Source organism: Protopterus annectens, chromosome 2.part0, assembly GCF_019279795.1.
Source record: "Protopterus annectens isolate FY-2018-M chromosome 2.part0, PAN1.0, whole genome shotgun sequence".
NCBI lineage: Eukaryota > Metazoa > Chordata > Ceratodontiformes > Protopteridae > Protopterus > Protopterus annectens.
This window is the reverse complement of record NC_056728.1, coordinates 628,782,319-628,798,543: the sequence shown is the minus strand read 5'-3', so window position 1 is coordinate 628,798,543 and position 16,225 is coordinate 628,782,319. Positions and strand designations below refer to the sequence as shown.

Genomic DNA, 16,225 nt, shown 5'->3' with positions numbered 1-16,225 from the left:
ACTTTAGACTCCTAACTGTTTGTCTCTTTCATGCTATTAAAGCAGGGCAGAGCAACATCCAAAAAGACTTTCTTGAAATTGCTAACAAGCTGCATTAATCTTTGTTATGACTACCAGGTTAAGACTGTAGCTAACCAGAACAGGGCACATTCTACAAGAGAAGTGCCCACCACTGCAGCCTTCTTCAAAAAATATCTCAGCTCACACCATCTATGAGGTGAACTCTCAGACTGCTCTCTGCACTTTCACTAAGTGCAACAAACTGGGCATTCTATCTAAAAGTAGGTCTGCTTTTGCTGCTACTGTCCTAAGATGCATACAATAACCTGTAACCCATGTCTGTAAGGGATCTTCTCACTGTAATTTGCCATGTATTGTGAGAACACTGCAGCAGCTATCTTTATGAGGACCATAACATGGCTGTATAACAGTACTTACCAAAACCACAGAGGGTTGAAAACAGAATCACTGCCACAGAAGGAGCTCCTAACTCCTCCTTCCTGTCCCATTTCTTCCTTGGATAATATAGGTGATTTTGCAACTGTGGAGGCAGACTTCTGGGTGACATGATATGCATATTTGGTGAGGGTCATTTAGATATTTTGCCAAGTTACACAATAACGAAGGAGTATTTTTTATGTAGGTACAGTAGTTCTCCCCTTCCTTTTTATATGCTGTATTAGGCATCCTTCACCCAGTTAACATGTTAGTTGCTACTATCCTATCCTTGTTTGGTTAGTATTTATGTAGCCTGTTGTGCTACTTAAGACAGCTGTTCAGGCACACTCAGTGGTTTTATGCCTCAAAAAAGACCAGAAGATGCTGTAGGTTTCTCCACCTTTATAGACAAGTTTCTGGCCAATGTTCTCAATGTCAGACAACATTCTGTGCCTAATCTACAGATTGTTCTTGACGCCTAAACATCAGACAGATGTCTGAGTGCACCTAAGTCCCATTTATTATGAGCAAATTGAATCAATACTCCTATTACACTAACGTTTACAGTTATGGTGAGTATCCTTAAACCTGTGTACTTTCTTAGTCCTATAACTTGTTTTTTTTACTACCAAAAGGAGAGCTTTTTTAGGTGGATTCATTTCTTCATAAGATGCTCAAATGTATCAGAAGTATTTCTTGAGGATGAACTGAATTTTGGGAAAGGGCAGTGAACAGTTCTAAAACAATGTGTTTCATTCTTTACATGACTGATCCCATACAGTTTCAGTAGTTCTTCAGGTTAGATTCCATCTGTTATTTTCTTTACAAATAGTCCTTCTATAAATGTAATTCCAAAGTATGTTCTAAACATATTCACATCTGTAGACATGTTCTACTTCAGGTCTAATAAGGACACAAACTGATATACACACACACACACACACACACACACACACACATATATATATATATATATATATATATATGTGTGTGTGTGTGTGTGTGTGTGTATTACATAGCAACCCAGAAAACACAAAGCTTGTATGTGTGACTAACCAGACTTGTTACCAAACCAACAACAAAACTTAAAGTAGGTTTTAGATATAAATACTGATAACAGATGCTTTGCTTACATGACATGGTTCTTAGTAATCGAATGAAACTTGAGCTAAATCAGCAATGAATCAGAAATATGTTTATGTATCTCAGAAAGCCATAGGGAATAGGAAAATGCAGTATCCTTACAAAACCATGATGTCTAGTATGTCTCTAGGTATGGTAACATCTCAGTAGCCTTGAAGAGGACAACAGAAGTATGGTGGGTGAATGTATGCACAAAGAAAGCCCTGACACAAAGTTTTGGGTTCATTTACATCAAGTTCTACATCTCCGTCATGCAGTCTACTCAGTGTGTTGGTAACCTCATTCCTTACCATGACCATTGCTTACCTTCCACTTACTTAGCATAAGCTAGTGATATAAAGAATTGATATCACTTATTGATTGTATGAAATTGATCCTTAGTGGTCCTGTAATCATACCACAGTTTCTCATCACATGAAATATATTGTTTCTCATTATTCAACTATTTCGCTCGTCTCAGAAATCTCACATGCCTTATATCCTAAAATGTCCAACATTTGATTTCCTTGTGGGTCTGCTCACCATACAGGTCCTAGATCACCTGACCCTGTGAAACATCATTTTGATAGCCTAGTAGATCATTTCCCTTTCAATGCGCTACACCATCATTACCAGTAAAGAAAATTCCCCATGTTTAATCACTGGCCCCTCCATCACATTTTGTCAGTCAGGATCTCTTCTAACAGTCTTCTAAAAATGAGCTAGCAGATACTCACATTTCACCTCTGCAAGTGATTTTCTGAATGAATTTAGTCAGACTTTGATGAGAAACTATCTATGGAAACATGAGGAACCCTGTTCCAGCAACTGGCTCTTTTATATGGAATAAGTGTGGGGGATGTGAAAAGGGTCATGACGGTTCAGATAAATGTGAGCGTCCACTGTTATTAGATAGCTGTGGGTGGGCCTAGTGAGTGGTAGTGAGCTATCCATTTCACAAGACTAGTAAATTTATGAACTACAGAGAAAGCTTCATTGAACCACCAATTACATTATATATAAACATTCTGATGGACTTGATAGAGTAAGAAAAAAGGAGGGATGATTCAGCTAATTTATAACTTGCTGAGGAGAATATTTTCTGAGTGTGGCATCTTATTCAAATGGATTTATAATGAGCATATATGTGGATCTATAAACTACATAATCAGTGAACTAATTTGCCTTCATGGTTTTTTGGGCTGTGACCAGAAAAATTCTGCATTAGTGCATAATGAATGGATGTATTTATATTGTTCTCAACCAGCAACTCCATGTCACCTTATAGAATCAGTGCCTTTGCTTGCTCCAGAGATTCTGTGCTTAGACTATGTTATGATTTTAAATGTTTTCAAATAAATATGAAGAGCAGCTGCATTTTCTGTAAAAATACAAGATGGCAAATTTATTTATTTTCATTTGTTTACCTAGAAAGTCCGACTGAACTAACAAGCCACTTTTCAACAAACGCCCAGGGAGAAAATCTCCACACAAATAACAGTAGTGCATTTACAACATATAGAATGCTCTGGTAACATTTAGCAGCATTAGATATAAAGTCCCTTTTGACCTAGAATGACTCAGTGTGTTGTTACACATGGGTTCCTGGATACCTCAGAATTTGCTCTTAAATTCCATTGAATCAGAACTTCTCAATGATAAAGATATGTTAGATCTTATCAGTTACTCACCCAGCATTCTCTGCATAGCCACAGACTTTACCCTAATAGATTAAGTAACTGTCATACAGTAACAGAGTCTTGGTGTACGAAGTAATGCTTTAGGTATACTTGTGAACACTTGGTATGACAGACACTATAGCTGTGTTTCATTGTTATTGCAGTAACCAGGCATGAACATAAAGCTTTAGATACTTACGATGTAGAGACAGATCAGTGCTAAGACTGCAGTGCCAACCATTCGGCTTGGATACTTAAAATGTGGATCCCAGTCATATATTTTGAGTTGGAACCAGGACTTTTGCTTATTTCTGTGAAATTAACCAAAATACAATTAATGAAAATAGAATAAAAGAAAATCAAAGAAGAGCAGTTCAGAAATAATTGGCATATATTTTGCATTTTACCAGTGCATATGAGTAACTGCAATACATACTCGCATTACTGAGCCAGACAATCACAAGGTGGTAAGTTCTAGTTCTAGTTCTATTTTTTTATATTTTGACTATATGAAATGTGATTACTTGACATAAGATCTTTAGTAAAACATATGAAGGTCCACACACACACACACACACACACACACACACACACACACACACGCACACACACGCACACACACACACACACACACACACACACACACACACACACACACACACACACACGCATGCACGCACATGCACGCACACACACACACACACACACACACACACACACACACACACACACACACACGCATGCACACACATGCACGTACACACACACACACACACACACACACACACACACACACACACACACACACACACACACACACACACACACACACACGCACACGCATGCACGCACATACACACACACACCCACACATGTATATGCAGTCTTAAAAAATGTGTACATATTTAACAATAGTCATTTCTGGTAGTGGATTTCATGCAGTGAAGTACTATCAGAATGATTTGGCCTAACACCACTCTATAATTTAACAGCCGTAGCTAACACAGTGACACACCATAAATAAAACTACAAGATGTCCATGTTTCACATGGGAACTATGGATATGCCTGTGCATTAAGACCCTTTATAAATTAGCTTTTGAAATAAAGAAATGCAATTGATAATTGGTAAAATATATCACATGACTGTGTTCTTAAGTCTTTATAAGTACCCTGTCCGCCTGGTCCTAAACCAAACTGCATAAACAAATCAGTCCACTTTCTATCAAAACTATATTCCAGCAGCCAGAACAGCTTTTATTTTTCAGACATGGATTCAGCCCTTGCTGTCACCAAAAATCTTCATCTGGGCAATGGGCACCAAAAAAATTAAATTTGAAATAATAATAAGTAAAACTAAGACATTGATTATTGTTTTTGTGATCATCAAGCCGAGTTCACAGTTTTGATTGCAGGTGTTACTTTGCTGACAGTAGAAAATAATCCTTGCTGCTTTACTTTCTAATTCAAGCTAAACTGATTTTTAGAACTCAATTTTTCACTAACAACAGACATCTAAAGGAATCCCAAACAGATTCTAACTCATTGCATCCTGGACTGTGAAAGTGGCCCTTGGTATAGTTTGGTTGACACCTAGCTTTAATAAAGGCAAATGTGTTCTGACTAGGGGCAGAATGTACAAACAAACAAACGAACAAGTAAATAAACAATAAACAAGTCTGTTCTCTTAGATACAATGCAAGTTAATTTTATTATAAAAACATCTCAGCAAAATGTCAGAAAAGACTTTCATTCATTTACAGAACTCATCTTCAGACTGACAGTTTTTCATTTTCACAATTTATAAAAGTCCCAAAATGGTCAAATGTCTTGATGCAGCCAATCAAAGTACCCTGACTTAAAGACAGATATTCAAAGATTTTATTTAACAGGTAGAAAATAAGAAGTTGTCCCATTATTAATTAAGAAGTCAAAGAAATGGAAGTCAAGTTGTATATGCTATTATGATGGAAAGGGAGAAAGACAAAAAAGCAAGAAAGAATTATGGGTGCAGTCATAGATTATGTTAAGAAAATGAACTCAGAAGAGAACATTAAGTTAGTGAAGAAACTGGACTACAAAAATGATAGGAAACAAGAACCATACCTCTCAACCTGGAAACATCAAAAATCTAGACAAGGCCCGTGAAAAATAGGTACAAATCTGTACGCTGATTAACATAAAATTTGCATACATAATTAAACAACCCCGCCCACTCCAATGGAATTGTAGGATACCAACTTTGAAATGCAAACTGAAGAACGGAACCAAAATATAGCACCAGAGTCCCCCTGCAGCCATTCCAATGTCCCATTACCTGGATATTTCACCCCATTTACCATAAACACTAATGTGTGCATACTGCTTTACTTCTGCAATGATTATTTGGATTTTATTTTTTTTACATTTTATAGCACAATGTGTAAACACTAATAGATATCTGCTAAAAAGCAATACTGTCTAACAATGAAAATAGACTTGGCATTAAAACTTATCTGCCCATGAAACTCACATTCATTGAAACAGCACTGAAACCCACATCACATCCAAAGAAAATGCATCTGGCCAGTGGTGGATAAAGATTACCTTTGGGCTGTTTTCAAATCAGTGGCCCCTTGCACACAAAACAAGAAACATACATGCATTATTTGATACACCTTCCTGACTTTATTAAATTATATTCCTTGTATAATACATTTAGATTTATTGTTTAAACATTTTTCCAGTAGGCAATGAAACAAAAATGCATGAACCAATGACAAAACTGCCCTATTCAGAGCATTTCCATGATAACAGTCTACTTCCACACACAACTACATTTTAAATGTATTGTTTGAACATTTTTCCAGTAGGCAATGAAGCAAAATGCATGCACCAATAATGACAAAACTGCCATATTCAGAACATCTCCATGATAACAGTCTACTTCCACACACAATTGCATTTTAAATTTGTTTGAACATTTTTATATTTTCTACTTCTACACAATATATATATATATATATATATATATATATATATATATATATATATATATATATTTTTTTTTTTTTCAAATCTGCACTTGCACAAACACAAAAGAGACAGAAATCTCCCAGAACACAGATCACTGTCAGCATGTGTACATAAACTTCACCAACAGCGTTTTCTAATGGCAGGCAGCCATTGCCATTTTGACAAAAGGCACCTAATACTTGCCACTTATGCACTTAATCTGTAGATATGTCATGCCATAGGTCATGTGTAACACAAAGCACACTGATGCAGCACCATCTGCAGCTGAAGACACAAATATATTCTGTAGCAATTCAGCGTTTTGAATGCATTCTTTTACTGCTTGAAATATATCACATCATTTTGTAATCCCCTTTTATTGCTATCAAGTCTAGCAAGTCATCAGCTGTGTCCTACAGGCAGCCAACTCCACTGAATACTATACACAGTGTAGTGTCTGATAACCATACCACATCTAAAATAAACTTCAGTGCTTTGAAGGATTCAAGTGGCCATCCTCTTTTCCCATCAAGTCTTACACTGCACAAAACTCCACCAAATCATTTCCAAAGATTCACTAAGTTTTCAGCTATCTTGAAAAATACGCACACTCTCCTAATAATGATCAGCTTTTAATTCTGCGTATGGCAGTTTTACTGCATTCTACTTCAATGACAAAAATCAGGATATTGTTACCATGGCATGTACACATTATGATGAACACAACTCAACGCACGAATCACTGATGTTTTGCAAAAAGAGACAACATATAATAACAATATCCAGAATGGTTTCTTCAACAGCTAACACACGTGCATTTCATGTCTACAATTTAGCAAAGTCATAAAATATGCATTAATGGCTGTATGTGAAGGACATCTCCTATGTGTACACACACACACACACACACACACGCACACACACCCTTTGTTACTTACCTAATCCAAAGTTATTTCCAAAACATCAGCGGATTTACCATACAGCAGAAGATCCATTGTCGCTATGGCAGCAGCGTCAAAGCAAAGCCCTTCTCTTCGCTTGGCAGCAGCACCAAAGTTATTTTGGCTAGGCTAAAGCAAAGCCAGCAATTCTTCCCTTGGCAGCAACAGTTAGTTCAAATCAAAACACTTCCCGCGTCCCGCCTGCTTCTCTCGGCTCGGCGACAGCAACAGTTAATTAAAACACTTCCCCGCCTCAGCTATTGCTTGCAGCCAGCCGTAAATGATGACGTGAGCTCCTTGAGGTCAGTTCCGACTGGCTGGTAGTGCTGATGGAGCTGACGTCATCGCGCACGTGATGACGTCAGCTCCGACAGTGCAAAAATTAAAAAAATAAAAAAAAAGCAAAGAAATCGGAAATGAAGGGGTGCCACTCGGGAATCATGGCACCCCTTCATTTGGACCCCAAAACTCGGTAAAAACCGAGTAATTCGGGACGGTTAGGAGGTCTGACAAGAACTGCAGAAATGTATTATATTGCAGGAATTAAATACTTTCTTTGGTATAGTGAAATAATGATCAACTTCCAAGATTAGATGGGTTGGGCTATATATATTTATAAAGATACAAACAGCAGTGGCAGCTGGTGACTTCAAATCAAAGGGGGGCTGCAGGAAACAGCTGAATTGGTGGGGCCAATAGGCAGTGCTGTGGCCAACCAGAAAGGGGTGGGGCTATACTCAAAGCCACAAAAACTGGGACTTTAAGTAAATACACTGTCCTGGGTGCCAAATCATCATTATGAGAGTCCAATCAAGACAAAATGAAGTGTAGAAGAAAAAAATATTTCAATGCATTGGCTACATGACAGTTTACTTAATATCTAGATGTAAACAAAAAGTTTGTGAGGCATGAAAAAGTAAATTACTTTTTAAATACATTACTGGAATGCCAGTCAAAATCAAGTATAAAAAACAAGCAGCACTCAACTCAAACCACTTCTCCTTGCACTGCAGTTCTAATTATAATTTATATTCAGCTTTATAAAAGTACAAAGTAACATGCCAAAAGTAGCAATCTCTGTGATACCCCCACTTGTAAAAATGTTTCTTATCCAAAAAAGACCTGCTGCCTGACAACTATCTACTTGTTTCATGGGGAAAACATGATCAAAGTAAAAAATGAACAGCAAACAAGAAATAAGCTCAATATAAATTGCTTAAAGGATTACTGCACAGGTTATGGACCACACATGATAGATTGGCATTCTGTTTAGTTTACAGGAAAAGCATGCAAAGATGACTGCAAGTCTTCAACAAATGTAATGAGGTTCTGAAAATACTGTAATCCTGTCCTTTATTACAAAAACTGTTATATGCCTTTCAATACCCAAGGTTTATACGTTATCTAGTTATGTAAATATTTTCTGCATGGCAACAACAAAAAGGCTTTCAATGTTGGTAATTCTTTAACAGTAGGCTTATTAAAGCTTACTTGCATCTTACAATCTCGGACAAGTTTACCTGATGGTCATTAAAGCATTGCTACTTAAACACAGAGCAACAGGCACTGCAACAACATGTATTTTCTGAATAAGAAGCATAAATCACCAGTATAAAAACATAACAGAAAACCAGAACATTCTGCAAAATCAAGGACAGATGAAAAGCCACTGTAGTAGTTGTGTTTACCTTGGATGGGGGATGCTCTGCACACTTACACTGCATAACTGCTCATTGGACACATCCAGAGTCACTACATAGGGGAGTGGGGTGCAACAAGTATGTCACAATTTGAAATGTCTCTGGCTAACGGTGATGGCCCTGACACATTTGTCATACCTCTTAATCTCAGAGCAAGAAATCTGGACAAAGCCATAAATAGAAGCGGGACAAAGGCCCAAAAATAAGGACAATTTTTAAATATTGCTCTTACAAACTTAGAAAGATAATAGAATAGTAGGTCTTGCATTAGTATGAATTTTCTGAAGGGTATGAAATCTGAAATTCAAATGTCTGTCATTTTCTAACTTCAATCTTTAATGATTTGCAACTAATTTGCCAGAAAACCACAATTTTATGAAAAACGGACCAACAATGTGATGCAAAAATATAAAATAGCCACACAATACAGCTGGCAACCTGCCAAAGAAGGAACACTTTTTAATATTAGTACTGTTAAGTTGAGCAGCTGACAAGATAAGAGAATCTACATGCATTTCTGAAATAAAAGTAATCTATAATTCTGATCATTACAATTATTTATTAATTGTAAACCCACCAACTTTTTCTTCCAACATTGCCATTTTGCAGAGGGATTATTAGGGAGAAAGCAACATTTTGAGCCAAAATTGGGGACAGTTGAGAGGTTTGGATATACCTAATTCTATAAAGCAATTTATTTTCAAATGCCTCTCAAACTCTTAATGCAGGAAATCTGGACAGGGCCAAATATATTGGGGGAACATGCAAACAGTACTAAAATTGCTCTTGTATAAACTTAGACAGTTGATAGAATAACAGGTCTTGCTTTAGCATGCATTTTTCTGAAGGGTGTGAAGTCTGAAACTCAATGTCTGTCATTATTTAGTGACTTCATTCCTAAATGATTTGCCAGAAAACCACAAATTTTATGAGGAAAAAAACAAAACTAAGAAACAAAAATCTATTAATTCTGGGAAAATCTGGACAGTTGAGAGGTATAAGTTCAGTCGGGGCTGTCTTTGAGTTTGCCACCCCCCAAACAAAATCATGGTTGAATGGGGCCTCCCACTGCAGCCATTCCAATGTCCCATTACTTGGCTATTTCACCCCATTTACCATAAACACTGTAATGTGCATACTGCTTCACTTCTATGATGATTTGGATTCCATTTAAAAGTTTTATTTTACATTTTACTGCACAAACACTAATAGACATATGCTAAACAAAGCAATGCAGTCTTACAATGAAAATAAACTTAGCATTAAAACTTCTCTGCCCTTGAAATCCACATTCAAAGAAAATACATCTGGCCAGTGGCAGATAAAAAATTAACTTTGGGCTGTTTTTAAATCATAGGCCCCTTGCACATGAAACAGACATGTGTTCTTTGATACACTATCCTGATTGTATTCAATTATATTCCTTGTATAATACAGTACAGTTGTTTGAGAATGTTTTAAATTTATTGTTTTGAAAATTTTTCCAGTAAACAATGAAACAAAATGCATGCAGCAATAATGACAAAACTGCCCAATTCAGAACATCCATCATAAAAGTCTACTCAAACTTCTACAATCTGCCAGTATCAGTGAATATGCACACTCTCTGCAGATGTAAAACTCATCTAAATAATTCCACATTAAAGAGATCTGCGAATAATGAGGCGATTGCTGCTAGCAAAAAACGTTATATTTCATTGCTTCATCTACAAATAAAGTGTCTGTTGCCCTTGAGGAATAAACTGCTTATGTTGCATTAAAAAAATAGTAAGCTAGTAATATTGCAATAAGAAATGGATAGCAACTGATACAGGTTCATAATTACTAGGTATATCCACCAAATAGGACATTCTCAGGACTACAGCATCCTCCCCCTTTAAAAGTACAACACAGTAAAGTATCAGCTATGCATCTACATACAGTGGGAGTAGAACCCACAATCTTCTGCATCAAGAACAAGTACACTACCTGTTGTGCTATTAACAATGCAAGCAGACTCAGGGTAAACAGCACTAAACTTCTCTTCCCCTGAAGCTTTCAGCGCCTTGTAAAATCCACTTGACACTCAACTGTATCTCTCAACTTCACAGCACAAGAAATCTGGGAAAAAGCAAAATTTATTTGGCAGGGGGACAAAAGCCCAAAAATCAGGAACACATTTTATACATTGCTTGTATAATCTTGGAAAGTTACTAGAATAAAATGCTGTGTTACCACCATGCATTTCACTGCCAAGTCTTGAACCCATGACCCTTTGCACTACAGTCAAAGCAACATACCACTATGCCAAATCAGCTGTTTCATGAATCACAGGAAGACTGAAACTTAAATAGCTATCATTTAGTGGTCAGTTCCCAGCATAGCTCTCAACCTCTTAGCATAAAACACCTGGACAAAGCCAACAATAGAGAAATACAGCCCCCAAACATATTCAGTGAATTCAGTTTTCACCATAGCTCTCAACATCTTAGCACAAAAAACCTGGACAAAGCCAAAAATGGGGGAATATCGCCCTAAAAATAGGGACAAATTCCTAATATTGATCTTATAATTTGCTAGAATAAAAGGTTTTGTGTTACCATGTACTTTCTGAAGAATATGAAGTCTGAAATTCAAATGCCTGTCATTATTTAGAGAATTTAAAATCCAGAAAAAACACAGATTTCATGAGGAACAGAACTAAAATATGAGGTAAAAATCTGAATAGCTTTCACAAGTGGTGATGCGTAGGTAATAATTCAGGCTGTTGCTAACTGCACCCAAGTTACACGGTTTGAGCCTGAGTTATTCTCTAGTCACCAGGTATATCCTTGGGTTTGAGCCATTCCTGAGTGTCTCTCTAGCCACCAGGTGTATTTAACTGGGATATTACACTCACACACACACACACACACACACACACACACACACACACACACACACACACACACACACACACACACACACACACACACACACACACTCTTTCTATCTCTATGCCTGGGTTTGGAGCCCATCTCAGTTGAAATTCCTGCAGCAGCTTGCTTAAAAGTTCCAGCCCAGCTTGCAGACGTTGCAGTCAGCTTTCAAGTCTGTCTTTTCTGTGATTGCTTCAAAGTCCCAGCCCCCTCCGAGCTTGTCTGCAGATGTTGCAGGCTGCTTCCAAGTCCCATCTGTCTTGCTCGTGAGAGCAGGCTGCAGCCTGCAGGTGTTGCAGTCTGATCCCCTTCCAGTCAACCGCATAGACTTCTGGGCATTTCTGTAAGTCTGATGCCCCCTTCTAATCTGGACTGGTTAAACTTCAATCTGGATTCCTGCATGCATGCGTGCAGAGTTCCGGGAATGCCGAGCACTCATGCGTGGAGTTTCAGGACTCGTTATTCATTTTATTTTAATTTTGTTTTTTTCTTTTGTTTTTCTTTTGTTTTGTTTTTTTCTTTTTATTACAGCTGGGGGGCTGCAGGCCTGCAGTCCAATAGCATGAGCTGCTCCTGACAAACAGTGAAGGAAAATAATATTTTTTCAGGTCAGAATAAATAGTTAGAGGAAGGAATTAAAAACAAGGAGATGTGCTAGACAGTTTTCTTTCTTTCTTTGTTTTTGTGGAATAGGATGATAAAAAATTCCAGCTGGAGACCTATTGCTCTGCATGATACTGATTATTAAATTTTATGAAGATCAAGATTTGCAAAGGTAATAAATGTGATGGTAGGTGAAGGGATGTATGGTATTGTCACTTGTTCATCTCTAACACATATGACAAGAAGGATGGGGTTTTTGTTTAGATACTTTAATACATAGAAACACATCTGGGTAGATAGCAGGATCATTAAATATGAACGAACTAGCTAACAGACAGACCTTACATACATACATGCTTACATCTCAACAGCTAACTACAAAATGGCAGTCTAGCTTGTGTGTGCTAAGTATTGATACATTTGGGCAATCCCTTGGATAGCTTCTTAAAGGTATATACACACATATTGATCTACATCCTCCCTCTTAAAAAGATTGCCCTTTATATAAAACAATATCAGAGCTAGACATGCATTGATATATACATTGGAAACAAAACAGAATGTTCATGTTCAAATTGCTTCATATCTGCTACAGGGTTTAGAGATGTGACCATATCTCGTAACATAACAGTTGGGACCAAATTTAGCAACAGGGACAGTCTGCGGTGCACAACTCATATCAGTAATATCTGGATTCATCACTGGATAACTCACACTGAGATAAAGAGTCTTTCTCACAGGCTATCTGCTGTGGTATAGGCTCAGACACCGGTCTCATATGTTTCCGATTACCGCCTAAATATTGCTCCTTCTAATTCCACAATGTATGATCTTGGCTCTGGACCAATATTCTTCATGACACCAATCCTATCATAACTTTTGGATGTTTGCATCCTTAACACTTTTCCTTCTCATAATGGATTGAGGGATTTACTGGTCTTATCGTAGTAGAACTTCTGGGTTAGGTGTTTGTTCAACAGATTAGCTTTAATAGATCTGTTGTTCTTGACAAATGGAACCAACAATTGACTATTGATTGGTAATGTGGTTCTGGTTTGTCTTGACAGAAGTCTCTGAGCAGGTGAACCAAGATGTTTATCATGATGAATACTTCTGAGATTCAAGAGATTAGGAAAACATTACTATTCTCTCATTTTGACTTCTCTAGTAATTGCTTTGCACTTTGAACTGCACGTTCTGACAAACCATTTGACTGTGGGTACTCTGGACTACTTGTGACATGAGTAAAATCCCATTCTTCAGCAAATCTTTTGAACTGTTGGCTTGCAAACTGTGTGCCAGTGTCAGAAATAAATTTATGTGGGGTACCATGAACAGCAAAGTGACGCTTCATCTTAGTAATGACTGTACTGGTTGCTAGGTTAGGCAGTAAGTCAATCTCGAACCAAATGGAGTAAGAGTCTACTAATGACAAACAATGTTGACCATTCCGCTCGAAGATGTTGGTGGCTGCTGTCGACCAAGGTAGTTCTGGAATCTGTTTAAGCTGAAGTGGTTCCTTCTGTTGCTATGGCTTTGTACTATTACACACTGAACAAAATGAAAATGCTCTCTCAATGTCTTATGGCATAGAAGGCCAAAATACTAGTCCTCTCCCCCTCCTTTTGGTAGATTCTGTTCCTGGTTGACCACGATGCAAGATAGTTATTTACTCTGGTTACAAGAACATTGGAATAATTACTTTTGGACCTTTCATAATGATACCTTTGTCAGACAAAATCTCTTTGTATGCAGAATAAGGTTGCACTTCCTGAGGTAAACTAGATTGCTTTGATGGCCATCCTTGGTTGAGAAAGTGGGTGAGCCTTTGTAAAACTTGTAAACTGGATCAGTGGCTGTGTGGTCTCTCAGCTCATCAAGATGTGTGGAAGAAAAAGTTTGCCTTTCTTGTAGACAAGAGTGAAATTGTACTTTTGCAATTTCTGCATCATATGTTGCAGTTTGGCTAGAGCTGAATGCACAGGTTTTCTCAAGATAGTGACTAGAGGTTTGTGGTCTGTTTCAATCTGGCTAGGTCTATCATAAACATAATCATGAAACTTTGAACATGCAAACACAATTGCCAAAAGCTCTTTCTCTATCTGGGCATACTGCATCTCAGTTTGGGTAAGAGTTCTCAATGCATAGCCAACAGATTGATTCTCTTGTAGAATGACTGCACCAAGACCAAACATCACAGGAAAGTGTAAGTGGTTTGTGAACATCATAGAATCTGAGAATTGGTGGACTTACAATTCTCTGTTTCAAATGCTCTTTGGTGTTAATCTAACCAAGACCAGGATACATCTTTACTTGTCAGCTCTCCGAGTGGTGCTGATAGTCAGCTCAAGTCTGGAATGAACTTGCCTAGGTAGTTGATCATGCCAAGAAAATGTTGCAGGGCTTGAACATTGTCTGGAGCTGGCATGTCAAGAATAGCTGTTTGTTTTGAAGAGTCTGGTCATAAGTCTGTACTCATAAATAACTAACATAAGGAAATTCTTGTAGCCTGAATTCGCATTTGTGTGGATTGAGCTTCAGAGTCACTTGACGTGCCCTTTCTAGAACTTTTCTGAGGTTTTTGTCATGTTCTGCTTCATCATGACCTCATACTACTATGTTGTCTACTATAATAGCACAAGGATATCCAGAAAAAAATTTGCTGCATTGCACGTTGAAAGACTTCACTTGCAGAATTTATTCCAAATGGCATTCTCAGAAATCTGTACTTGCCAAATGGAGTACTGAACGTAGTGAGCAATGAGGATTTTTTGTCAAGCTGAATTTGCCAAAATTAACTCTCTACATCTAAAACAGAAAATATAGTGGCATTTGGCATCAAGGCTGAGACTTCTTTGACTGTGCGCATTGGATGATAAGATCTTTTTAGTGCTTTGTTCAAATCTCATGGATCAATACATATTCTGATGTCATCTGAGCTTTTCTTATGAGCTACCACAGTGGAAGATACCTATTCCGTTGGAGTGTCAACTGGACAAATCACACCTTGTCGCACCATTTTATCTAATTCGGCTTTGACTCAGTCCTGCATGGCTATTGGAACTTTACATGCTGGCCTGATCACAGGACTGACCTCTGGGTCTAATTTCATGGAGTACACAACTGGAAGTTTGCCTAGTTTGTCTTCAAAAAGATCAGCATAGGTAGAAAAAATGTGCTGGGCAAAATTAGAGTAGTGGTCTTTTAAGCTTACTTGGTAGACATCCTTATCAAATGAAAGCAGTCCTAATTTCAAACTGTCTTTGAACCCTAATAATGACTGGACATGCCTCTTGACTACATAAAATAATAAGTCACAGCATCTTCCAGCAAAGTAACATGAAACTGAGTCTTAAGTTTGAATTTCTTCACCTCCATAATCAACAAGCTTCATACACCTTGCGAAATTAGGCCTTTCATCTTTATATAGTCTAGGAAATGTTTCTGCAGATATAACATTGCACTTGGAACCTGTATGAGCTTTGAGCTCCATGGGTTTGCCATTTATCCAAACAATACAAAATACTTAATTGTATGCCCTTAAATCTACTGCATTCACCATTTCATAAAGCACTGATACATCATCAGCATTAAGAGTAGCCTGCAACCTTATGTCATGGCTTTCTAATTGATCAGCTCATTTCTTAAAATGTTCCCTTTTTTAATAAAAGAATGTGAGCCTTTTGATTTATAAAACCCTTTGAAGTGATTCCATTTATTACATTTGTGGCATTGTTGACCAAAAGCTAAACATTTCTCCCTTTTAGATTTATGACTTCCACCACAGTTCCGACAGTTGGCAATGAAAGTAGTTTGGGGTGCATGCTTTGAGTTTGCAGATTCAACCTTATG

The 16,225-nt window shown here is 37.5% G+C and overlaps 1 protein-coding gene across 1 annotated transcript in view; it reads right to left on the bottom strand.

The window, feature by feature from the left end:
- Positions 1 to 16,225, bottom strand: part of LOC122793174 (stimulated by retinoic acid gene 6 protein-like) — a 953,191-nt gene that overhangs the window by 364,987 nt on the left and 571,979 nt on the right. The window contains exon 9 of the mRNA XM_044060994.1: positions 3,439 to 3,550. Coding sequence (XP_043916929.1) covers positions 3,439 to 3,550 — 112 coding nt within the window. The remainder of the gene's footprint in view (positions 1 to 3,438; positions 3,551 to 16,225) is intronic.